Source organism: Mugil cephalus, chromosome 19 (genome assembly GCF_022458985.1).
Source record: "Mugil cephalus isolate CIBA_MC_2020 chromosome 19, CIBA_Mcephalus_1.1, whole genome shotgun sequence".
NCBI classification, from domain to species: domain Eukaryota; kingdom Metazoa; phylum Chordata; class Actinopteri; order Mugiliformes; family Mugilidae; genus Mugil; species Mugil cephalus.
This window is the reverse complement of record NC_061788.1, coordinates 17,697,290-17,722,814: the sequence shown is the minus strand read 5'-3', so window position 1 is coordinate 17,722,814 and position 25,525 is coordinate 17,697,290. Positions and strand designations below refer to the sequence as shown.

The following is a 25,525-nucleotide window of genomic DNA, read 5'->3' as shown; positions in this document are numbered from 1 at the left end:
TTTTTTGCTTCCCTCTAGACAGTCACCATAGTCTGCCATCACTCACCTGAAGAGCGGTCGCCACATATGGCGCAGATGTGTTTGGTGAGCGACAGGGCCGTGCCTGAGGGCTGGGCGGGCACCTTCATCACACCGTTGAGGCCGAGCGGGGGCTTGATGTCCTCCGTGCTGCTGACCGAGTTCATCGGAGAGTTCAGCTGGAACATCAACACACACAAACACACACCCCGACAGGTCACAAAGCAGTCCCCACGAACTCGACACCAACAACAGCGTACGTGCCATCGCATAAGCTCAAGCCCCGTCACATAGCTCGGCTAGCGTGGAATATTTAGCTGATGACATCGAGTGCTGAACGAGCGCCAGGACAACTGAGGAGAGAGGTTTGGTTACACATACGAACAGGGACAGGGACATTAAATCTGTGTGGAGTTATGTCACGCCGAGCGCTATTTGCTAAACGTACAAAGTGAAAAGGATGTTATGACCACTGTAGCTGATCAGCAGCCCTAACAACACCTCTTTTTCTCACTTTCATCGCTCCCTCTGTCCCTCTCCTCCCTCCTATTCCACTCTTTTTCAGATCTAAATCTGGCGCAGCAGGATCCTGCACCACTCAACCCCAGGAACTCTTTTATTCATGCTCTCAACAAGCCCCGCTGGCTCCCAAATGTTCGGCGCTAGCATAACTTCACTGCAAAATTTAACAGTTCAGGGGAATAAGGAGACAGCATTTGTTTTAGCTGCGGTGCAACTGCAGTCTTAAATCTGAATCCAATTGCTGTCTGCATCTCTCTCTCTGAAAAAGAGCTTGAATAAAATTCATCTCAAACTGACTTGTCTTTTTGCTAAAAGTGAAACTAATTACTATAACTAGCTACATGCTGTTTCCAGAAGGAAAAAAAACCTCGAGGGGCAGGATATAAGTGATTCTTAAACGCTCAATATATTATATGGAACAGAAGCAATGGAAAAAGCAGTGTATTCAAAGGGTAAGCAGTGCTTATCCAAGCACACCCAGAGAGGTGTGAGAGCTGGAACAGAGATGCAAGTCATTTTTTCTAAGTTGCCGCTTATGAGAAATGTTTATTAGCACAAACCTTCCTTCTATTTAAAACTGATCATGGCAGAGACGCACTGTGTCTCGTGCCACGAGGCAAGACGGCAGAGCCAGTTTTTTTTTTTTGTGTTTACAGTCATCTGACAGTCTACATTATCTATGTTATGGAAGAAAACAGGAAAGTATACAACACAGCAGACAATGGCCCTTTTCAGACGTACACAGTTTTCAAGCAAACAGCCACAGGATGCTCACAAGTGTTTCCACAACTATGTACAGAGCTGTCATGTATTAGGGATACACATATTACTCATTTTCAGAATCAAGCCTACAAAATACAAATGAGACATACAGCCGTGACAAAGTTATTTGCCTTGTGGGGTCTCCCAGCATCTTGGCTGAATGGGCAAACCATAAATAGCTGTACTTCTCCTTGCAGATTGGTTCCCAGACCTTTACTACATGTCACACACTCTCTCCTACCACGTGATTTCCTGTCTCTCTTAAATGGCACTATTAAATAAAGTCCTAAACAAAAACAAAAAACAAATGAGTCTTTTATCCGTCCATCATCTACAACCGCTCATCCTGTAAACCATGACAGATGCCTGGACCCTGTCCCACCTGACATTGGTTGAGAGATGGCTGCACTGTGGACAGGTTGCCAGCCTGCTACAGGGCTAACGCAAAGAGACAACTGATTACACCCACATGCACACCAACGGAGAACCACTTAACCTAAGACGCATGTCTATGGACCGTGAGAAGAAGACGGAGCACCTGGAGAAAACCCACCCACAGGGGGAATACATGAAAACACTCCATCACACACAAGGCCTACATCACAAAGACATCAACAGTGCACTACCGTGCCACTGAGGTTCTATAGACTACATCAGAAATATAAAAATATGGATACCAGGTTCATCACAAGGAAAAGATTATGTTGAAAGATCATGTTTGTATATGTCTGAGAATATGTTTTAATATGTGAGAGAATGTAAATGATTACTCCAAGTTTAGTATCAAACATATTTAAATTTGTTGAATTATGAGAAATTTGTTGAAACGGGATTTAATAAACAGATCCTACATTTCCCATAATGCAAATTTGTTGTTAGACGTTCCAACTAGGAAAGCTTCTCTAGTGCCTCAGAGGACATACACTACTGTTGTCACAGGCTGTGCATTCAAGGGGGGAAGCTAATAACACAAAAGTAAAAACAGCCAGGCATTTATATGTGGTACACACACACACACACACACACACACACCCAGTATATGACCACATGTATGTGCATTTGACACAGTACACACCAAGCCGCTGTGGCTCCTGGCATCTCATTTCACCTTTCAAAACTCTATAAATATAATTCATCTTTAATAGCTTAAGTTGGAAAAACGTCAGCAATGCCATATGCTATATATATATATATATATTTCTTTTTTGCTTGGAGCTACAGTGCCATGCTTCTATTGAGAGAAATATTCCAAGCCAAGGCACGTTAGCATGACATCAAATAGAATATTCAACATGTCTTCGGCACAATTTTGCACACACTTCAGTCAAACTCAGCGTGACATATGTGGCGTCATCGGACCTTGACTGGGGAACCTGACTTGAATTTTAACATTAAAGCTTACATGGCTGCATCTGAATGAGGAATGCAATAGTGGGTTCAGGGATGTGAAAGCCTCACACCCTGGCACCCACACCTAGCCTTCTCTCCACACCATCACAAACTGATATTGTTTGCCTAATAGCATACTATGTTTGGGGTTTTTTTTGTTGACTTTCTGATGAAATATCAATAAAAATACCAATGTGCTTACTAAAAAATTGTGTTTTTTGTTGTTTTCCCAAAAACGTTCAAATATGCAATTATGCTTTTAGGCTAACAATATGTGTGTGTGTCATATGTGTGACTTAATGTGTAACTGATACTTTCAGCAATATTTAAATATACCACCACTTACAAGTGCCGTTATTATTCATTTAAGTTGACAAGATCGACTTTCAGAAAAATCTCTCTCCAGTCTCCATTGGTCACAAAGGCACCGATGTAGCTGCATCACTTTGACATCACGTGCACGCATCCACATCCCTACACGGTCATTCGTATGCACGCGCACACGCACACACACACACACACACGCGCGCGCGCGCGCGCACACCCGCACACAGTGAGGTCTTACCTCAATTAAACGCCCTGAGTCTAGAGATTTCCCCTGCAGCACAGCGCTAACAGAGCTGTCTCCTCGGCTGAGATCGTCTCTATCAAACCGTCTTCTGTCTGCCTGACAGAAAAGATTCCTCCGCTCGCAATCTATTTTCAGTAAGCCCGCAACTCAATCTTAGCAACACTTCTCCCCTGTGGTGGGGTGGGTAAAGCTGGGGCCCGGGGCTTTCTTTTTCTTCTGCCCATGGCGATGGAGGAAAAAAGGCATGGGGGGGGATTAAAGTGGCTCAGGACTGGTCCTGGAAATAGAATACATGCGCCCTCCCTTACAACACATACATGTGACACTTCGCAGGAAGGTATGCCAGCTGTGTGTGCAGCCGTGCCGCCTTGGGAAACCCCACTGGCAACCCTCTCCTTGCATACAGTCTGAGGAGGAGAAGGCTTCACATTTTTCACCGACTGAAGGACAGAAACAAACGACGGGCCATTTAACATCAAGGAGTTGAATGCGCATTCAACTCGGTACAATGTACAACGCGGGCGGCTCCGATGCTCCAGCTGACGAGCGCTGTATAATGTGCTGCAGGTGTTACATAACATGTTGTGGAGGACACTGGACTGGTACATGCAGTACAGCGGGGGTCTCTGTCTGCTTGTGGGTGTCAGATTCTGCACAGAACTGATATATGTGATTATATGTTCTGTGCCACCTGCTGGCTTCAGCAGACTGCTGGAATATTCAAACATTGGGCTAAAGGGGATGAATTAATAGGCTCTCAGCCAGGTTTTTAGAGATCGTGTGGGATGAGGTATATGAGGCAAATGTTGGTTGAGCTTGAATGTTGGTTTGGTGCCATAAAAACAAACGTATTATGGTAACAAATGGGAATTGAAATTATCAGTGCAGTCAGTACAGGGTGACCTGAGTGAACTATAAACAATTTTTCTACTAATCATGAAAGTCAAGACAATGTAGTTGGAAAACATGACCTGCTCTGACTACAAACTATACGAAAATTATTATCAGGGTTCACTCTGGAGGGACTAGAATAAGCAAGAATGTTTCTTAAAATTACTATTTATTCCCCAAAAATATAATTGCCTTTTAATTTGTTGCTGGCCAGACACTCCAGCACTAATTTTTACTATATTCTCAGGCAACACAACTAAAAAAGAGGTCAAGTGATAGGAGGATCCGACAAGAGTTTTACTTTGAAAGTCAGGGAAATACATAAAACATGGTCATACATTAGTCTACAGTACACAAGAAGAATAAAAGCAGGCATAATCTTACAAAACTGCAATAAAGCCATTTTCAGAATCAGTTTGGCTGAGGCAGTTCCCTTTAATGAGGCCACTAATCCAGGAAGGTCCTGTTTACTATTAGTATGCTATATGGTGAAATCTAAAGAAAGGATTCGTCCCTCGAGTGAACGGAGGACAAAAAGGAACGAAGAGCCGAGACAGCAGAGGCCTCCGCTGATGATGGGCTTAGCTCGACTCAGAGCGTCAGAGCGCAGAGTTTGCTCATAAAGACACTTCAAAAGGAGACATCAAATCCGAGCGCGCCACTCCTCAATGCACGTCCCTCATGTGGAACTTCAGTTGCTTTCCAGTTCAAGGGCACCTTTTTTTTCCCACAGAGAAAGTTATCTTCACGGTATTCTTTCACAACGTCCTTACAGAATCACTTCATAAGAATTTCCATTATACTATAGAAAAGCGTGAGCAGGAATAGGACGTCCTAGTCAGTGTTCCAGATACTCCTCACAACTGTGTCACTGATTTGCTTAAGAACGATTTTTTTTTTGTAAATTAATTAATTTATTTTGGTTTCACGGGCTGAAACTAAAAATGTCTAAAACTAGAATGGAAAGAGGGAGGAAGTGTGAGCGGACGGGACACAAATGTTGTGTTGACAAGAAGACGAGGTCTTAACAGCTGCCTCTTGAGAGGTCGCGATGTCCCCTAAAGATAACCCCGAGTCCCCTTTCACCTCTGACACCTAGTGACAATCACTTCCTTCTAAAAGCAAACTTATCTCAGCCATCCCGCCAGCTATCGGAGAAACGAGCAAGAACTTTCTTCTCACCGCTGTGGTGTGTTCGAGTCTTATCACGACATGCATCAGCAGAGGTAGGGGATCGGGTTTCACACAGGGAGGTGTGTTAACGGATCCGGCTCCTCTGTGGCCTTCGGGGCATATTCGCAGTGAGGCGCCCCTTGGGATGAATTTGAATTTCGGTTTCAAAAACACCTGTTTGAGCACACGTGTGAGCCAGCACAAAATGCAGGGAACAGATTGTCGTGCAGTTATTTGCGGGGGAACTTCGGGATCGTCTACAAATAGATCAGTTGTGTAACTGTAAATATGCAAATCATGCTCAGGATATGGAAGAAATATGGGATTTAGCCTAAACAGCACGTGCCGTCATTTTCACGTCAAAGGAATCTTTTTTTTTGCCTTGATACTGAAATTATTTTTCTTCTCAACTACTCAAACAATCAACAATACGACCAAAAAAATCTGGGAATACACTGCAATACTGCAACAATTATGACAAAATGAAATAAAAATAACAGGAAAGACAATTAATTAATCATTTTTGGCACAATCAAGCTTAATTCAGAGAATTTGTGTGAATTAAATTGTTAAACCAAAATCTGTATTATTAGTTGCCATAGCAGAGCTCTGATGATTCGTTCTAAGATGAAGAAATTCCACTTGTGTTTCTAAGGAGGCTTTTAACATTAAAACAATCCAGTGATTTGTTTGTTGTCTATTTTAAGCATTTAATGAAATAAAACTTCATGAAAGTAAAGGGATCCTTTCCTAGAATATTATAATTTGGCTTTACCTTTGTGCCTTTTTATAGCTTATTAAGGAAATAAATACTGTACATCACACTTAAAAAAAATCTTCAGTAACAACAAATAAATCCTTCCTAAGTACGTCGTATTGTGAAACAGCTCCATGATTACTGTCACTGAGCTCTAACAAAACACACTCTTCCCTCTCCCACTAGACAGAATTTAGTAGAAGCAGACATTGTTTGAGACAGCTCGGAGCTTTCCAACACTCACCCCATGCTGTGTCACAACAGAAAGTGAATCACTGCAAGAAGTGCTGGTGCTTACATGTGTGTGCGTGTGTTTTGACAGAAAGTTTTGTTACAGTGGGGGAAAAAAAGGGATATTAAGAATATCAGCGGCATGAAAGCGGCGGGCCTCCGAGCGGCGAGATGGGAATACGCGGAGTGACTTTCAGCTGTTGTCTCACCTCAGCGTGGCAGTATCTGGGCATGTGTTTGTCTTTAGTGTTTCTGGCATCCGTGGGAGTGTGTGCACACAGGGGTGGGTCCCCGGCACGCATTCAGGGGTGTATTTTTAACGTGCGTTGCGGATGTCTGCGTGTGTTTTCTGTTGTGTACCTGTGTGCATTGCATACTGTACATGAGCGTGTGTTTGTGTTTTGTCTGAACGCACATGTGTAACTTTGCCATTCTGACTTAGTGTGAGCGTGGAGGAGCATACAGGCTGTTTATATAGGCAACAATTCATCTCCTGTGGACACTGTGTTACCTCACACTGACATAGCATAGGTCTTCTCACACCAGTATCATCTAAATGTCACTAACCCTCATCGTATAATTTCATGGTTTGCTGCCATTTATTTGGTTTTCCACTAACAATTAGGGACGGGTAGCGATACTATACTAGTACCATAATGGTCGGTGTTGATGCAAACAGTATAGGTAGATAGATTTCCATGCACTTTTGAATTAGCGCCCCCTTAGCTCTACTGCTGTGCTGACGCTACACGTGACGTCACGTCAGTTTTTCACCTGCATGGTCGGAAACGAACCTTCGAAATGCCGCCAAAAGGCAAAACAGTCACAAGTTTGTCTGTACTTCACCTCAAAAGACGCCGACTCAGCAACCTGCCACAACTTCTCGAAGGCGATATTGTGCAAGGGAGGCAACACCTCGAATTTATGTAAACATCAGATGAAGCCTAGCAACTACCTGAAAACGGTGCCGTCTTTGATAACCTGCGAGACCCCACAATTATAATAATTATGACAGTGTGTTGTTGATTAGTTTATTTCTTAGCCCCAGTTGTGTTTAAATTCATATTCTGTTCAACTTGCACGTCACAAAATGCCTTAAAAATAAAAAGGCTCATATTTGGACATTCTTTAAGCACCGGCACCGTTTCAGAAACACCCATTGGCACCCGTATCAGATAAAACCTTAACAATACCCATACCCAGTAACCATCAGTGTAAATAATCCTAAATCATTACTTTAGCAGTAAAACAGAGCTTCCGTGTCGGAAAAAAGGGCTAGGGTAAAAGAACATTTTTTTGATACACGTTTGACTTGGAATGGAAATATCCATGTAACGAACAAAATAAACTACAACAGAGGATTTTCAGGACACGATGGTGCGGTGCGGTAGAGTACAAACACAAACAAACTCCAATAGTGTTAACAGGAAACCAGGTTCATGAGTTCAAAGCACAAGTACAGTCTGTGACAATGTGCAATGACTACGTATGGCATCTACTTGTCATTCAGTGATTAATGTAATTGACAGTATGTCCACTGGCCCCTTAGCAATTGACTGACATTCAATTTCCCATGTCAAATAAGTGATTAAGATTTCTTTTTTTAACCCCGTGAGCATTCAGCCAGTATTTTCTCTGTCCACTGCTATGTCCTCTAGCAAGTCATTGTCTTATTTAGAGGTAGATCAAGAAGTAATTTCAGTGTCAAGACAAAGAAAGTCCAGTGATTCATCCTCTACACTTCCATTAGCATCAAATATACGCCGTGGCTTTCTAGGGGTACTAGGGTGAAAACAAAGTCAAGTCAAGTTTCTTTTGTCAAACAGCACATAGTCCAGTTCAAATGGTATTTCGGAGTCAAACCACCACTGAATTTAGCAGCGTGTTCTCATTAATTACATCCTGCAAGTCACTCAGTTGTATTTCCATTGTCCAGCATGTAGCAGATAAGAGGATGCTAAATCCACTTCCGAGTCACTCAGCTTTAAACAGACTAAAGTTTTTACTTGGGTATTAGCTTGTCACATGACCACTGGGTTTGCCTCCTGGCTGCTAACAAGTAAACACATGAGCGTTTCAATCCTGTGAATAACCGATGAGCTCCCTTAACAAAAGACAAGGGGGGTTTAACACTGACTCAAAGGTGCTTTAAGGGCTGTTGTGCAGCGCTTTTATGAATATGTGATGTGTGAGATGTGGCAGGTTTCCTTCTGTCTCTCTGAAAGGCTAAGGAAGTTGTTACACACGTCAGCTGACATTCAGGAAAAACTGTTCTACTTTCAATCCCTCAAACACAAAAGGATAGATAGATATCACTCACAACGTATTGAATATAAGATGAAGATGCTCTGTCAGAACCCACTCATCCGTTACTTCAGCTTGATAACAGACGTCTGAAGATCCTCAGTCATCCAGACACAGGCGTCTGTCACAGGACGCAAACTGTGTTTTTTTTTTTTTATTATTATTGTCTCTTTTTTTAGGTATTTCATTGCATCATGCCTTGTTTAGTTTGACACCTGTCTCCACAGTTGCACTTCATACTTACTTTAAATTTAGGACACTAACAATAAAGACGCCTACATCACATGCACACACAAGTTTTATAGGTGCGTGAGCAGTGACAAAAGCAGAACCAGCCGCACAGTCAAGTGTTGTTACATTTTGGACATGCCACAGAGTACGTGTCTGTCCTCAGACAGTGTTGAGTTGCCGTAAGATCACACCGGCAGATGAAATTAAAGCCCTTAAGGGATTATCCACAGCTTTAAAATAAATGTGTGTGCCCCTGAGTCATTTAAACCACGCAGTCTAGCGGCTGCATTAGGAGGCTGTTCTGTGAAACCTAAACCTAATGTTACCGTTTCAGTTCCTTATAGCTGCTACCTCCTAAATGCCTCGTCTCCTGCGTGGCCCCACACAATTCAGAACACACACACACACACACAGGCTCTAGTGTTGTCACAATACATACTGTAGTGCCAGTTCTCAAATGATGGCCTCCAGTACACACAACAAATGAAGGCGGCCGACATAAAAGCGACGGGAGAGCTAAAAGTTGTGTTCAATTTCCACCGACACAACTTTCTACTCCGTTGCTTTGATCTTCCCCTAAAAAGAAATACCATTATGTTCTCATTTACCGTTTCTGCTTTTGGGACTTAAAGTCTTTTTTAATAAAACAGCACTTCCTGCATAAGTTTCAGAATAAAAGCCTTCCAGGGAAGGAAAGGGAATTTGGCCCCAAAAGTGCTGGAACAGTTTTAATATGGAACAGATGCAGTAAAACAGTTAAACCATAATACTTAGATTAAAGGCAAGTCACCGAGAATAGCTATTTTCTCCGCAAGCAACCAATAACTTCAGAATTGTGCGCTAAGCGTGAACTAGATTAAATCTACACACAGCGCGGGGGACAAAAGTGATCTCTAAAACTGCTTGTAATTGCTACCTGGAGACCACTGATTACAAAAAATCTTTTCCTCTATCCATTTGTGGGTTGATTGACGTTAGTAAGCCTTAACTGTTCCTCTGGGACCTTACACACAGCTCTTTTGTGCGGCCATTCAAGCATGATGTCATGCAGAGTGACTACAGCAAGGTCCATCAAAGAGCAGAGCAGTGAAATGGACCTTTATTACTCCCACACAGGAAGGAGCTCAGGGCCACTACTCTCCCTCTTGCTTTCTCTTTCTCTCTCCCCTCGGCTGTGTTGTGTTTCGGTTTCCTAGCTACCCTCGGACGAACACGGCGTACCCAAAAGTGGCACATGACATCACCACCGCCGCTCATTTATAACTTATTAAGCGCATGTTCCATCTCTTGTAAAACATTTACACCTTTTTCACATTAGTGTTTTTCTCTGTGTTCGACTCCAGAAACACTCAGGCTTTGTATGTATTTTTAAGGCACGCTGAGAGACAGGAGGCCTGTTGTTGGTTTACGATTCTCGGGGAGTTTTCAAAGGGAGACGGCAGAAGCCAAAGGGGTACAGGCCGAGAAGCAACGCGGAAAGTGGAAGCCGACAGTGGTCTGATGACAAAGGACAGCCAGACAATTCTCTGGATTGTCAGTGGAAGTGTAAAATCTGTTCCAAGCCTCGCATGTAATCCTTTCCAGCTGCCCGGAGAGTTGCGGTGTCTGTGATCGAGGGACGGCCTGTGTTGTCAGCGTGCTCGAGTCCACAGACACGACCACTGATGGATCTGATCGCAACGATCCGGGCTGTGGCCTGGAGACGCCCCCGCGCGAGAATCCCGGGGACACGTCCTGCAAGCTCTCCCTTCTCAGAAAGAGATGACAAGTCTCATAACGGCGAAACCACAGAACGAAAGGCAAAGTATAAAGTTTTTCATCGCAGCCAAATTCTTCTTGTCATAATATATTTGCTGTCAATGCGTAGGAAGAAAAAAAAAAAGACACAGACATAGTATGTTGGTGTGTCTGGATGCTCGGGACAGTGCTGAAGGGGAAGTACAGTTGTTCGAGATGTAAGAACTGGCTGAAGATAAAGGACTGTCTCTGTCTTTACATGTGGTTTGGCTGTGGGGAGGATGCAAGAGAGGGACTTTTGTTCACCCGTCCCCAGCTCTCATCATCTTGTCATTTAGGCCTTTGATGTAGGAGATGGTTGCGGCTCACGCTTTTTTCTTTTCTTGTCACTTTTTTCAAATATACACAGGTTTTAATGAAGTGAACTGGAATGGTTTTTATTTTTCCATGAATCTAGATGTCGCGTTCACAGCTAGAACAACACATTTCAAATACTTCAGTGTGTGTGTGTGTGGTTTAAGCAGGGCTGCGTCCTAGGCACTAGGCGGTTAAGTAAAGAAGAGGCTGAGCTGTGACCTCGTTCCAGTTAAGTGCCCCCCGAAAAAAGCAAGTCAGCCGAGTGTTAAGAGTAAGTGGCATTCGCCGTCTGACTCAAATCAGGTCTCATCAGAAGTGCCGTGCCTCACCACCACAGGGCAGTGCCACCATCTTTAACCTCTCTCACATCAAACCGCTGTTCTCCACCCTCGCTGAGCAACAGTCAAAGGACTCTGTGGCCAAGGTTATGTAAAAGCAGCCACCCTGCAAAATTCGGAGCTGACATTTTTCGACTGCGCTTGTGTAGATGCGCTTAGTCTCGCTCGTAAACAGACTGACTGCTTTTCTTTTTTTCATTTTATCATGTATCTGTTCAATTACAATTGAAATCTGTAAGCATCTGATGAAAGCATGAGTAAGGGTTAATGCAGAGTCAAGAGAGGACCCTGAGGAGAAGGGGGATTCTGCTTCAAATTTGCATGTGTTCACCGCAAACTGGCATTTTCAAACAAACAGGAAGCTTTAATGAGGGCGGTGCCCTTTTCTCCACCCTGTCACCAACCGGTCCTTTCTATGAATCCTCGAAAACAACAAGCCAGATTTATATTTCTGTAATATGCATTGCTTTCACATCAACCTATGACATTAAAGCATCTAAACTACCGATAATTAAAATAATTACTCAAACAATACAATGTGAAGAATACAAACTGAAACATGCAGGTGGCAACTTTCAGTTGTGTTTTTAAGCGTTTGCCCGGCAACACCTGTTTGAGCAAATTCAAAACAATACAGCACAGCTGAACGCTGGAAACCTGGCCTAACCCTCGACACCAGTTATACAATTACTGTACATGCAGCACTAAAACTGTCACCACCAACTACAACAGCTGTGACTTGCTCTTTATATAGCTATTAGAGCTGGCAGGATCGTCCAGGAGGCAGTAACGATGAGTTAAGAAACATTCCTGCAAAGCACAAGACGCTCGTCATAACCACTGTAATACACCAACCTGTAGAGTTACAGGCTAAATTTGTACACTTAGCTCCTTTCATAGAATCAAATGACAGAGGGAGCCGACTTAAAAGGAACTTTTGCTACCTGCATGCAGAGTACTGCCACTGTGGGACGGAAACAGCAGCACACATGTAAGTGCTTGAAATATGAAGAGTGGAAGAATCACGGAGTGGTGGTGGGCGGGAGGGGCTTTCTAGCAAGGAGAGATTCTGGCCTCTTTCTCAACGTGCCCCTAATCCACTCCATTACATGTGGGACACTTTCGTTAAGCAGGCGCAGATAAGCTCAACAATGGCGAGGAGAGCCCATCCCAAACAGCATCGCGTCGCTGACTTACTTCACCACAATTATCGACAAACACACACAAAAAAAAGGACGGCGGCTGCATTTTGGGGGAAATTATTTCAATTTCAGATACGGCTCTCGACGGAAACTGGGCCACCGCGAGCTTTGATGTCTTAATTGTGTGTGTGTGTTTTTTTTTTAAATACCAAGGAAACCCAGGCTTATTGATGGAACAAAAAAGGAGAGAAAATGGAGACGACGGGACAAAGACGAGGAATAAAAACAAGAAAGCGTAAAAGGGAGCGGAGAGGACAGCCAGAGAGAGGAGACGAGTGAAGGGACGGAGGAGAAAGTTGTGGTGGGAGAGAGTGGCAAATATGCTTTCAGATATAGAAGGAAGAGTGACAGAGCTGAAGAACTGTGGAATCTCCGCTGAATAGGCCTTGATTAACTGCGCCACGGGGTCAAAGCAGGGCCTCTGTCTGCTGGGGCCTAGCTTACGGAAATGATATGCTCGTGTGTGAGTTGTGAGAGAAACTGTGGTTTGCACTTAAGAGACGTGCGAGAGCATTGTGTAGGACATGATACACAACTAGTTTGGTTTGTTTATAGAGCAGCTCTATGGACACATAGGTACGTACTTTTAAAATCTGAGCAGTCTGCTCTGACTGGTCATCTCCAAAGGTCTGTTTGGACCTAAACTAAAGTGCAGGACGAGCCATTGTATGTTTTTCTTGTTTTTCCCAAAAAAAAAAAAGAAAAACTTTAAAGCACCTTTAATAATTCCCACAAAACTATGACTCATGCTATGACTCAGACACTGAGGTACAAGTGATGTACAGTGGAATAGACATAATAGTTAACACATCAAATCAGATTTTCTGCTATTATATTACTCAGGCATAGTACGTCTATATGTCTCATCGTTTGAGAATGAATGATGTACAGTATAAACCCCATAAGCCTACCACCAGGTCCAACTTTGCGCATTACAGCTTTGTGAACTATAACTGTGGATACTTCTGCGTTCACATAGAGTATAAGACTGTCAAAACACTGCTGCACAGTCAGGTATTGTCCAATACTTTGCGTCAGCAGGGAGCAAAAGAAAAACCTTGAAGACACAGTGCCTGAATAAAATATCCAACTCTGTCTGTTAGCATCTGTGGAACATCCACTTTCACAGACGTGCGCGTGTGCGCACACCAACAACGAATCTGTCACGGGCCTCACCTGGGGGCTAACGCTTGGGCCGTAGCCCATTCCAGGCGAGTTCATGGAGTGGGGCCCCATGGGTGAGCTGATGACGGAGAAGGGCGAGGCCAGGCCGTTCATCGGGGAACTCAGGGTGCTGATGGGAGAGTGGAGGGAGCCGGAGGGCCCCATGGACGTTGGGCTGAGCAGGGACGGGTGCATTCCCCGGTGGGAGGTGGGCGAGCCCAGGGGTGAGGAGCTCACCTGGCCCGACGAGTCTGTTCGGAAAAACAAAAACAGAGGTGTTGGAAAGGAAGCTCCAAAAATATGACAATGTGGAGAAGGGTCTTTGCTGTCAATCAATGCTGTCATTGTCATTTGCTTGTCTGGAAAACATTACAATATGAAACTGCATTCAAATGAGAAACCCGACGCGGCGCGAGACCACGAGAAACCGCACTCTGCATAAACACGTTAAGCTTTATTTAAAAGGCCGTTTTCACACTCCATCTAATTTGAGTTCTTCTTGACCGAATCACTGGCAACGAGCATCTAGCACATCTGGTGAAGTGTGAAAGCAGTTGTTGAATCTGAGCGCCATCCAGGAAAATATTCAGCTACTATTCAGCAGAAACACTTAAGACAATTAAAGCCAACATAGCTCACAGTGGAAAAACGGCTACGCGAAAAGACAAGGACGGCCATCTCAATACACAAGCTGTGCTGCTCCCTGACAGACTACAAAAGCACCTCCTTTGAGGATCTATGAGGACAAGATGTACAGTGCATCTATAATGCATGTGCTGGTGAGTGGCGTAGTTGGCCCAGGAGATGAAAAAGTGACCTTGCGGCACAGCTGAGGAGAAACATGCAATGAGTGACACTGAAGTCAGAGAGTGCTAAGGATAAGGTCATACGTACAGGAGCTTATCTGACCTTTACGTCTTTCTTCTACCTACTAGATTTAGTCCTCTGTCTTTACCTTGACTAAGCCAGCCATCTCCCCGTCAGCTGTCAACACAGAAGATATGAGACAGACGGGAACGTGAGCAAAGGAGCACTGACATACTGTGACATGTCACTGAGTCTTTGGCAACAGGGTTGAGCTGATGACAACTCCCTCCCTCCCGTCTCCTCTTTCAACACCGCCGCTCACTCTCTTTAACTTTCACTTCGTGACTGCGTCCGTCTTTGCTTCCACCCTTGTACGCAAGTGAGTGTTTAATAAAAATGTGCTGCAGGCAGACTGATAACACGCCCGAGACATAAGGGTGGTGAAAGAATACAATAGGATATCATCACAACAGCTGATTCACAACAAGGAACAATGACGATTTTAAACATTTTTGTGATACGATGCAGAAACATCTAATCTGTTATAGCTCTTTGTCTGTTCATCTCACTGCGCTTTTATGGTTGGAAAATGGGATTGTCAAACAGACAGACCGCAAATAATCTCCAGATCAATCAGTCAGGATTCTTATGTTCTTGTGTTGCACCGGATGATGTAACTCCCCGGCAACGGCTGATGGGTACCATGTGATGTCAGGAATTTAAGAACAGAATCAATGGCAGGAATTAGGGGTTTATAGTAAATGGGGGGAAAAAATTAAAAATCTTGGTGAAGTGCAACTGTACCTTCTCCTCAACCAATGCTCAAACATTCTTCTTTAAGCCATTGGCATCAATAAACACGGAGCAAATATTACACAAGTTAAATCTAGCATTGTCCATTAGGTTGTACAAGTTCATAGATAAAGTCAAACACATTTTATAGGCAGTCAGTCCCCCCCCATCGCCAGACATAATGGATTAATGCTGGAAATCTATTGATGTAGCACTTTTCTCCTTATGAAATTAACACCAATCAGACAACCTGGAGACTATAGCCTTAAAAGGAATTTTTGTGAGGACGTATCTCAGCTTTCCATGCATTTAACAGACATCCGCACCTCGTCCCACCTCTTAATTCACCTCTACATCTGTCATAAAACAACCCAGGTTCATCTCAGTTAGTCTGCTGCCCTAAAATACCCTGCCTTTTAAACCCTGTCCTGTTTTGACATTACAAATGTGCTTTGTCTGCCCTCTGCAGCGGGACCACGGGCACTTGTTACGTAATAAATCGGAGCGAGCGCGGCTTGTCTATCACACTCCCACGCTTTGTAATCGAGCAGGTCCCTCTGATTCCACCTAACAGAAAACTGCCATACGACTCAGTTTAGCTGACAGCTGAGTAACAAGTTCAGCTCACACCACTGTTCCTGTCCCAGGTGACTTTACAGGATTTGTTTTTGTTTTTGTGTGTTCTTTACAGAGCACTTCTTCTAGGTGAACGGTGTACGAAATCAGGGATCATCCCCTTCGTTCTCCCTGCATCAGCAATTTTCTGCGCGCCCAACCTGGCCAAGCACTTCCTGCGCATCCTGCTTGGCTCACGAGCGCTTCCTCTAAGCACACATGGGCCGGTGCTTTGGAAAGCCAACAAACATCCGTCTTAATAAAGGGCTAACAACGGCTCCGCAGCAAGCTGCATTAGTTCACTGTTTAATCCTCAGACTGATACCCCTTGAGGTTCTATTCCTCTGATTACATTTTTTATCCCAAAATGCGCCCACACACATAATTCCTGAAAGAAAGAAAAAAAAAAGAAAAAAAGAAAAATTAAAAAGCCCTGAGCCAGGAATTCCCACAACCCCTCTCCGAGCGGGTTTTAATTCAGGGAGATAAAGCAAGCTGTGGTATTTGGTTTGCCAATCTGTCATTGTGGGTCTCAGCAGGGGGGGGGAGCTCAGCTGACGGAGCCCCTGCAAGGCCCCACCTAGAGGGGGGATGACAGAGACGGACCGGGAGGTAGACACGACACTTTATGTCTCTTTCCCCCCCCCCATTCGTTCCTGATGCCGTTTTAAAGAGGACCAACCAGAGCAGCGGCTCGGCTCTCTGATGTTCTTTTTCCACATGACGAAGAACGGAGCTATGCAGCTATGTGGTCGTACTGTATGTGGAGGATTTCGTTTGGGCAAAGTTCCCAGAACATAAAGATTTCTCATAGCAAAGTGTGTGTGTTGTGTGCATGTTTTTGCATGTATGTGTGTATGTTTATTGTTGTTGGAGTTGGGTTGCCAGTGTAGGATTACAGCGGGATGAAAAGGACTCGATCCTAATCCTCCCAGGAGAGGAAAGGAGAGGAGAAAATTAGAGGAGAGGAGACAAGGAAAGGAGGGAGAGGAAACAAAAAGCACTTATTAGGAGAGTCGGCGAGAAAACAAGAAAAGAAGTGGTTGATATGAGAGAAGAAAGAGGAAAGGGAACAAAGAAAAGAAAGGGAAATTACGGAAAGGAAAGGAAGAGTTGGACGGTGAAAGAAATGAAATAAAAAGACCCGACACTCCGGCCTGTATCTCTTCACTTAGCCGCTTCACGTCAACCTGTTTTAACTTGAAATTGAAGCATGTTTTATGAGCGGTCTTGAGAAAACCCGTCGGTCTCTGGCAACAGTCCGCACTACCTGTTAGACGCGCAAAAATAAACACACTCGCAAGATTAGATAAGAGTGTGTGTGAAGCAAATCAGAGCACGAGGCCAGCAGATGAGGGCCGGGGGGGGGGGGGGGGGTGTGATAAAAAAATGATTGAAGCGTCCAAGAAATGAGTGGCAGCTGTCCAGGTTCCCTTAGTGTCAATATTTGAAAACAAACCCACAAAAAAAAAGGTCGACTCCGGATTAAACAGTGGCTGAAAAGTACTTCTGAGCGTTGTCGTTTGCAGCCTCCGTCTGTCAACTGGTCTAGATTGCCGGGCACACAAAAACACAACTGACAGCTACAAATAAGCAAATTAGGGCCCATCTTGCTGGCAGGCGTAGAGAGAGTTCTCCACTTATCGCCTCCGTACTCCATTCAAGCATCTCCTATTTCTAAACAATGCCTCCCCTCTTGCCGTTCTCGCTCTCTTGTTCTGCCATTGAGTGTGATTACAGTAAAAATTTGCCGATCAGAAGCACCGGCGGTCGCTTGCTCGTTCTGAACATGATAAATGGATTATCCAGATGAGAGCGAATGAGGAGGCGAGAGTCGACGCCATAAAAAGATAAGCTGGGAGCACCTTGTTTACGCTGTTCTGGCAGGTGAACCGCTGCGCTTGATTAACAGCTGCCCTTTCCAGAAAAGTGACACCATCTGTCATTTGTTTAACGGCACACTTGGAAATAATACGAAGTGTGGCTCAAATTGAAAGCAAAAGGAAAGTGAGATGTGGACTGATTTTGCAATGGAAAGAATTGCAGCGACTGAACTTTTAATGTGCAAAGAGGGGGCTACGATCTGCTCCATCTCCTCCTCAACATGGTCGATCAATAAACAGTCATTGCGAAGTTATTTATGAAGAACGCTGACATCTCTATCGAGTCAGCGATGCTCTTTAAGTACAGGACGGCAGGGGGAGAGCGTATCTTGAAGGAATCCAGCGGGCTGTGCATTATTTGTCAAGCCTGTGGTGAAAAGCAACAGGCTGAGGCCTCTAACAGAAGCCAGAATGACTCTCCACCTTTCCTCACCTCTATGGGCTGTGTGAGTCAAGTAAAAGAGCCAAGAACTGACTGATAAAAGGAGGCAAGGCATAGGCGGTTCATCGCTCTTTCAAAACAAAAATAAAAAAATGGACAGCATGTTGAGGCAGTCAAAATATATACTTTATGCTGTATAAGTGACTGTCCGGCCGGCTGCAGACCTAACACAAATAGTTCATTCCCTAACCTGTTCATGGGCTCATGTTGCCTCCACCACCAGCAAGGGCTGATGCATTATAAATGGAGTCCACCACTAAAACCCCCACGATAGTCTCAACCACCCTAAGAGTGGATGAAACTGACGAACATCGCGTATTTCCTTCTGCCTTTGAATCCCTAACGGACTCTTCAAGTCTTTGCTCCCACTGCATTTTCCAGTCTGTTTCCTTTTTAAAATCCATTCACAATAATAATATGTGCACATACACAGGCGGACGGATGCTAATTTCTCTCTGTGGCTAACTCCCCTCCTCTATTATTCATCTACTAGTGCCACAGTGGAGATTTAGTAGAACGCGAGGGCGTGGGATGAAGGAAAATCAAAAAAGGCAGAGCTCATAAATCTCGGTAAATCACATATTTTATGCCCAGCTGCCAATCCGCCATTAAATCTTTTTCATGACGATCATTGAAACCGAGTGTCAATAGGAAAAAAATAACAATGTGTTTATGTAAGTTTGCGCTCACAAAATGATTCACTCAGCAGCACCAGCTGTACGCTAATACCCCTATAGTTACCATCCAATCCCAGACTCTCCAGAGACTTAGTTAGATCTTTCACTACAGCTAAAAACGCACACAAACAATAATGTTACTCAGACAGGCTCTGTGCGGATCCCGGCCCAGACAGTGCGCTTTCTATACCACCCCGCTGGCAACGGCTCAGCCGAGGGATGATGGCATTCGCGAGACAGCGGCCAGGAAAAGAAACGCCATCATTTCTTCGATTGACTTTGGCGAAAATTAAGCAGCCGTGAGTCACTTGCACCTCCACCGCAGCGCATTAGCAAACCGCGGCTCCTCGGAGAAAAAACAGGATGAAACCGCGGCCTGTCAACAATAACACAGCCCCCATTTTTATTTTTTTTTTTCTCCCCCCGCTCCTCTGTTGATTTGAGTCGAAACGTAAACTTTTTTTTTAGTGTTATTATTATTCACAGGGACATTTTAATGGAGGCAGGTGAGTCACTTATTGAAGCGCACCGAGCGGCGCAGCGGAGCCGGGATGAAACGCTAGTCATTAGCATTTCTCCGGATGTGTTCAGAGGAAGAGGAGAGGAGAGGAGAGGGGGGCGAACAGATTCAACAAAAAACCCAAGAGAATAAGTGGATTGTGTAAAAAATCCCAGAACCCAAAATAACACGATTCGGCAAAAACATCTTCATTTTTAGTGAGTTTTCATCACTGATGTCTATATCGCCATGACAACAGCAGCTCGAAAATTACACTCAATCTCTAATGAAACTCTGTCTCCGCATGTTGCTATGTACTGGATGTTTCAACAAGTAGACCGCTATCCATCAGCCGTTGGTTTTCGGCGTTGCACTCTACATCTGCAAAGTCAACATGTTTCGTGTGCCATATGTGTGTGCGCTCATTAATCTGGGAATGTCTGTCTACTGTTTTCCGCTATATAAACACACTAATCGGGTCCCTTCAGTTAAGGTCCAGAGTGTAAATATCTGAGTCTCGTGTGTTTACTCGTTGGAAATGGGAGAGGTGGCCGGACCGTGAGTGTGTGTGTGTGTGTGATACAGATATTGTGTACGTGTGGGTGGTGGGAAGATGGTGTAAGGAGCGGAGCTTGTAATTGGCTGATGACATGACAACAAGTGATGTAAACCATGTTGAGCACTGACCTGACGTATTTCTGCAGTGTGCTTTTATAACAGTGAAAAAAAAAAGACGACACTAAACGGTTTCCTTTCACAATCTCATAATCGTTTAGCAAATAAAATGTTAAAAAAAAAAAAAAAATGGGACGAAAGACCTTCACAAACTCCCACAACCGCCTTGCATGGCTGTTTCTGCGAAAGTAGCACTACAAAAAAAAATATAGAAATGTTCAATATCAAAACATATAAAAGACAGACCATTCTTGAATTACTTGAATTTATTTCCAGAGTAGCAATTAGATACCAAATGAATACCTTGCACCATATTAGCCATATTCTCATCCAGAAGAGAAATCTACAACTATTTCAGTATTTCACTTAAATCAACCATTAACATATTAACAACTATTAAAATCGTACTATGATCTTATTTTCTTTGCTGTTAAGTGCTTCGCTCTGTGCTTTCTGGTTTCAAAATGGGCATTCAGCAGACCCAGTGAGTGGGGGAATGCAATTAATCTTCCAGTAAACATCTGATTTCTGCTCCCCTTCCATGCATTTTGTGTGGTATGTCCAGCATTGGTCAGTGTGGTGAAGATAGTCTCGCCATGCTGAGCAGAAATCAGTTGTTCTGGATGTGTCAAGTGAGATTTGTAGAGTCTATGGTCAAAGGTGATTTGATGATCATCATTATCATCGTACCTTAATGTGTCAGAAATATATAAAAGAAAAATGTAATGCTAAACCATGCAAAGTTAACAGAAGATGGACAAGTGTGATCACTTCTGCCGTCTGAAACTGTGCAAATGATTTCAGTCCTATTAAAAGCACTACTAAAACTGTTTTTTTTCTCTTAGTCGTTTGTTTTCCGTAGTCTTGGTGCTTCTTTTTTTTTAATCCTTGCACAATTAAAGGTGTGCGACAGGAGACATGAATACACTATGTTTAATTTTATCCCCCTCAGGCTGATTGCCTTCAATCCTACATCCTCATTACAGTGACGGTGGGAGGAAAGAGCCGCAAAGTGACGAGGGCTTTAGCTTTAACACCCCCTTTCCAGACGAGATACGATCAGACGGCGGCTACAACCACAGCTGTATCTTTGTGACAGCTCTAATCAAAAGTATCCTCTTCATGCCGTCTGTTCAGACATCCATCCGCTGGCATTCGTGAACCAACTTGTAGATCAAACAAGGGGAATGTAAGAGCAACAGAAAATGGCCTTAATGTGGGATAAGTGGCAGAAAAGAACCAAAACAGGCCACCCATAATTTCACAGTAGGTGGGCCACTAAAAGCCATCATTTGATACACTATGTTGATATAACCTGATTCTTTTTGCATGCTGAAACAACCGCCCTCATTAAAGACTTACTTCCCCTCCCACCTCCCTTTTACTCTCTCCCGTGTCTGGTGGGCTTTATTTTCCTTCCAGTTCAATCCGTTTTCCTGATAGTAAGAGGATGATAGCGCCCATTCCTGGGACACGCCAGTGGCCTCGGCGACTCTGAAGTGTCTGAAAAGGCCGTGGAGTCGCGGCTGGCTGTGGCCAGGTGCCAGCTAAGCCACAAATTATTGGGGGGTATTGCTCGACTGCCAACACTCTGATCTGCTGATATGGCCTAATTGTTCTCTTTAGCTCTGAGGTGATATACCATCTCTCCCCGGGAGCTCAGATCCAGAGCGCTGGCCGGCTTACAAATAGAGCGGCGATAGAAGAAGCCGAGCACGCACTGCCTCAAGTAGCGGCCTGGAAATACGCTCTAAAGAACGATACAAACGCACTAATTGTTCTAGCCTAACTGAGCAAAGGCCTTGGCAGTTTGACCAACATCTGGTTGACCACGCGGAAAAAGTTAAAACGGAATATAAGGAACACATTTGTTTTGACATTTTTTATGATGATGTCATGTTTCCAGCTAGTGTGTATGTTGGTTTTTATTTTTGAAAGCAATTTTAAGGCTTTTTCGATCGCCAAATTATAGCCAGCACGCATACAGCACATCTACCTTTTAATCAGAGGACGACTGTGTCAAAGGTTAATTTAGATGAATCTAATTCAATAAAGCAGTCCAGGACAGGGTTAGTAGTGTCAACAGCTCTTTTCATCAGCTGTGATGGAATAAATTCAATAGTGGAGGAAGTCTTGATTGTGAGAGGATTATTCCAATTTGTTGTTATTGAATGAGCAGTAGCTTTGTGCAGCATCATGCCAGTCATTTGCAGAGAAAGAGCTCGACATCCACACAAAAACGCTAGTATTATAACTACAGTGCAGAAGCTTTGTCTCACTCCTTCAGGCAGTGGTGGTAAATACAGAGACATGGGCATGATGTATAGCTATAGAATATGGTCCCTCAGTTGATTCTCCTCTTTACATGGCCTTCAAAGAGGAATAGCCATGCCAGTAGCATCAGTATTAACTGTCACTCTCCATTGTGACTGGAATCCATTCTCTAAAGGGAATGTTTCCTTTTTATTATGAGCACTTTAAGCTTTTCTTGGAAATTTTCTAGTTCCTGCTTCATTCTTTCCAGTGGAAACATAAAACTCATGTTACATTCATGTTTCTCTGCTGTTTTTATTTGTAGTCCAACCTACAGTTTATAGTTTAGAGTATAATTCGTTATCTCAGGTTGGACTTAAATTTCTCTAAAAGTCTCTGAAAGTAAAAACTTGACTTTACAACTCATATTGCTTGGGCGAATGCTCGTCTAATGGATTCAGCATTGATGAAACAATACCAAGTAGTCCCAAATGGCCTCAAAGGTGAGTGCTGTTCTCCTCCGACAGTAGCCAGCTTCATTTGAACAACAAATATGCACCTTTCTTTCAAAGCGGAGCGGATTTGTGCATCAACTGATACATGTCGAATGGTTAAGAGTGCGACCCATGGAGAGAAATGCGTAGGATACAAAGCGAGCGAGAGCAACAAGGCTATTGAAAAGGAGATGTACTATGCAAATGAGTGACAGTCAGCGTGGTGAATGTGCCATGCTGACTGTGCTTTGGTCAGCAGCTTATGTCATGAGAACCAACTGACAATAGAAGTTGATCAAAGACGTGGCATGGAGCGATAATTACCACTGCAGGAGAAGGAGATCAGAGTGATGCTCCACTGCTCTGTTTGAGGATTCATTACCTCTTCGGGGAGCTTAGCAAGTAGAAAGTTTGCAAACTCCTTTATAGTACAAATGGACAGTCTTATTGAATGATGACGTCAAATCTTTGCTCGTCCATTTCTCCTTCTGAACCTCCTACCAATAAGTTAATGGGTTGGTTTATTGTCTGCTTCTTTCGGCCTCCTGAGCTGTCGCGCACAGGACTGTTGAGTGAATACAAGCTACTGGGGAAATGCAACGCAGCCAGGAAGCTGTGATTCGTCATACTTCCTCTTTTCTTGAGCCTAGAGATAAAAATCACAACAGGCCCTTATCTGCCTTGCTGACTGCCAAAAGACACTCGAAGGCACACGGCAGAGCATATACACGTCGTTAGCCTAACAACATAATTGCCCAAGACATTTTTTGACTCATTGTTGCTTGCTTCAAATTGTGTTCTTCTTGTATTCTGAAAACATACGAGGCAATTATGCCATTAGGCTAACGATATAGCATTAAGAGCCGATTTGCCAATCCGACAGCAAGCGGCCTGTAAAAAAAGACAGGTGTGAACACAGTGAAAGCGCGTCTGTGAGATCCCATGTCTGAGCACATTTGGAGGTGGTCTGGGTCACATGTGTCCGTGTTCCTTTGGTAGTATGAACACAATGTGTCCTGAGTCACAATAAAGAGCATCTGCACTCAACAGGGGTGCTGCTGCATCCGTGGAGTTTTGTCTCATTCATTCAGAAAACTAAAATATACAGTGGCTATTATAACGGAATAAAAAATAATTTCTTTTCATTTGTAATGAGAGCCTGTCCCTGTAGATGTGAACTAAATAAATACTAACTACATAAATAGACATCTAAGCAATAATTAACAAGTGAAAGTATTAGTATTATACGAGGGCACAAGTGTGCTTTTGTCAGCATGTGGTTAATCATTGAGGACGTATAAGGAGCGGCGTATGGCATTTCCTCAGTCACTGACGTCTTTATTTTGTTTTTATTACTGGAGATTATGGTGCATAGAGAAACCTCCAGGGTTCAAGTTATACTCTTTGAGTTTTTGCAGGTCTAACTAACGTGAAGATCAATAAATAACGACTTAACTTGTGCCCAAGTCATGACACACACAAATAAAACAGCTCTGTTAATGAGTCTGGACTGGCAGTATAGATCCATTAGAGACAGCCCTGTCATAATATTCTACTACATCTCTGATGATGTCGGGGTTTATTTGTATACAAAGCATGAAACTGAAATCACATCTGGAGAGCTGCTTGAAGATGCACGTTGCCAGATATGAACACACGTTCTTAAAGCTGGGCACGTGAGATCAGATCGTCCAGATACGATTTTAATGCATGATCTGAGGAGGCGTGCAAAAGCATGCAAAAGTAACAATCTGACTGCAAAACACAAGATTGGGTGCAGTGCAACAAAAGTACCACTTCTGGAACAACTTTTGATTGCCTTCATCCATAAATCAAAAGCTGACTCAAAAGAAAACGGGGCACACCAGCCATTACTCATTTTGTGCGCTAAGGGGTTTCAGCAGTTGCACGCATAGAAGACGCCTCTTGTAAACTGATGCCACAAGGACATCACAAAACATAATTTAACAGCTGGGCAGAGTTTTGAATTAAGGTTTAGATTATTAATAGTTATTGATTCAAACAAAAGTGAAAATCCAGCCAACATAACTAATAACCAACGGGAGTCTGTGAAGGTTCTCACCAGACATGCTGAATAAAAAAAAAAATAATAAGAGAAATAGGAGACAATGGACTTGAAGATGCGTCACCACTCATCCGAGTTGTTTCTTCAGTTCTAAAAGGCTGGTGGGGAGTAGGGGTTTAAATAGATCAGTCACTGTTACAAAATGTAAGTATCCTGTAAATAGATGAATATCAGACATTGATGTGAAGAAGTAGATATGAAACGAACCTAGGAGGTATGCCTTTGAATGTCTCAGCAGACATAAAACCATCAGTCAGTGGAGATGAATTATCCCAATTAGTACGAAGGAAAAAACAAACTGTCCCCTCCCTTTGGCGACATCTGGATGAGGAATTTGTCACTTGATGACTTGTTCGGACACAGCGGGTGATTGACGACTTCCATTTGTGCGCTGGAAGCATTGAAACACATCAAACGTCGCGCGCTGTGCGTGCACTGTGTGTATACTGTGTGTACACTGTGTGTGTTTGATCCACTGCAACACCTGGATTGGGCCCAAGGCAGATGTTGGTTTAACACGCTGCCCCATTTCCACCCCTCCCCCGGCCGGTCTTGGGAGAGTCAGTGTGCAAGCCCATAAAAATGGTTACTGTTCTCCAATCCGGGCATGTTTACATGTGATTAAGGATATCAGATCATATTCAATTTGTGTCAG

General features: G+C 43.6%; 1 protein-coding gene across 4 annotated transcripts in view; it reads right to left on the bottom strand.

Annotated features, from left to right (window-relative positions):
- Positions 1–25,525, bottom strand: part of rxraa (retinoid X receptor, alpha a) — a 94,720-nt gene that overhangs the window by 23,853 nt on the left and 45,342 nt on the right. For 2 of the 4 annotated variants that reach the window (XM_047569942.1, XM_047569944.1), the window contains exons 3-4: positions 13,660–13,898; positions 47–206 (exon numbers count right to left, since the gene is read on the bottom strand). In XM_047569942.1, coding sequence (XP_047425898.1) covers positions 47–206; positions 13,660–13,898 — 399 coding nt within the window. The remainder of the gene's footprint in view (positions 1–46; positions 207–13,659; positions 13,899–25,525) is intronic. The other 2 variants (XM_047569943.1, XM_047569945.1) reach the window with 1 other exon arrangement.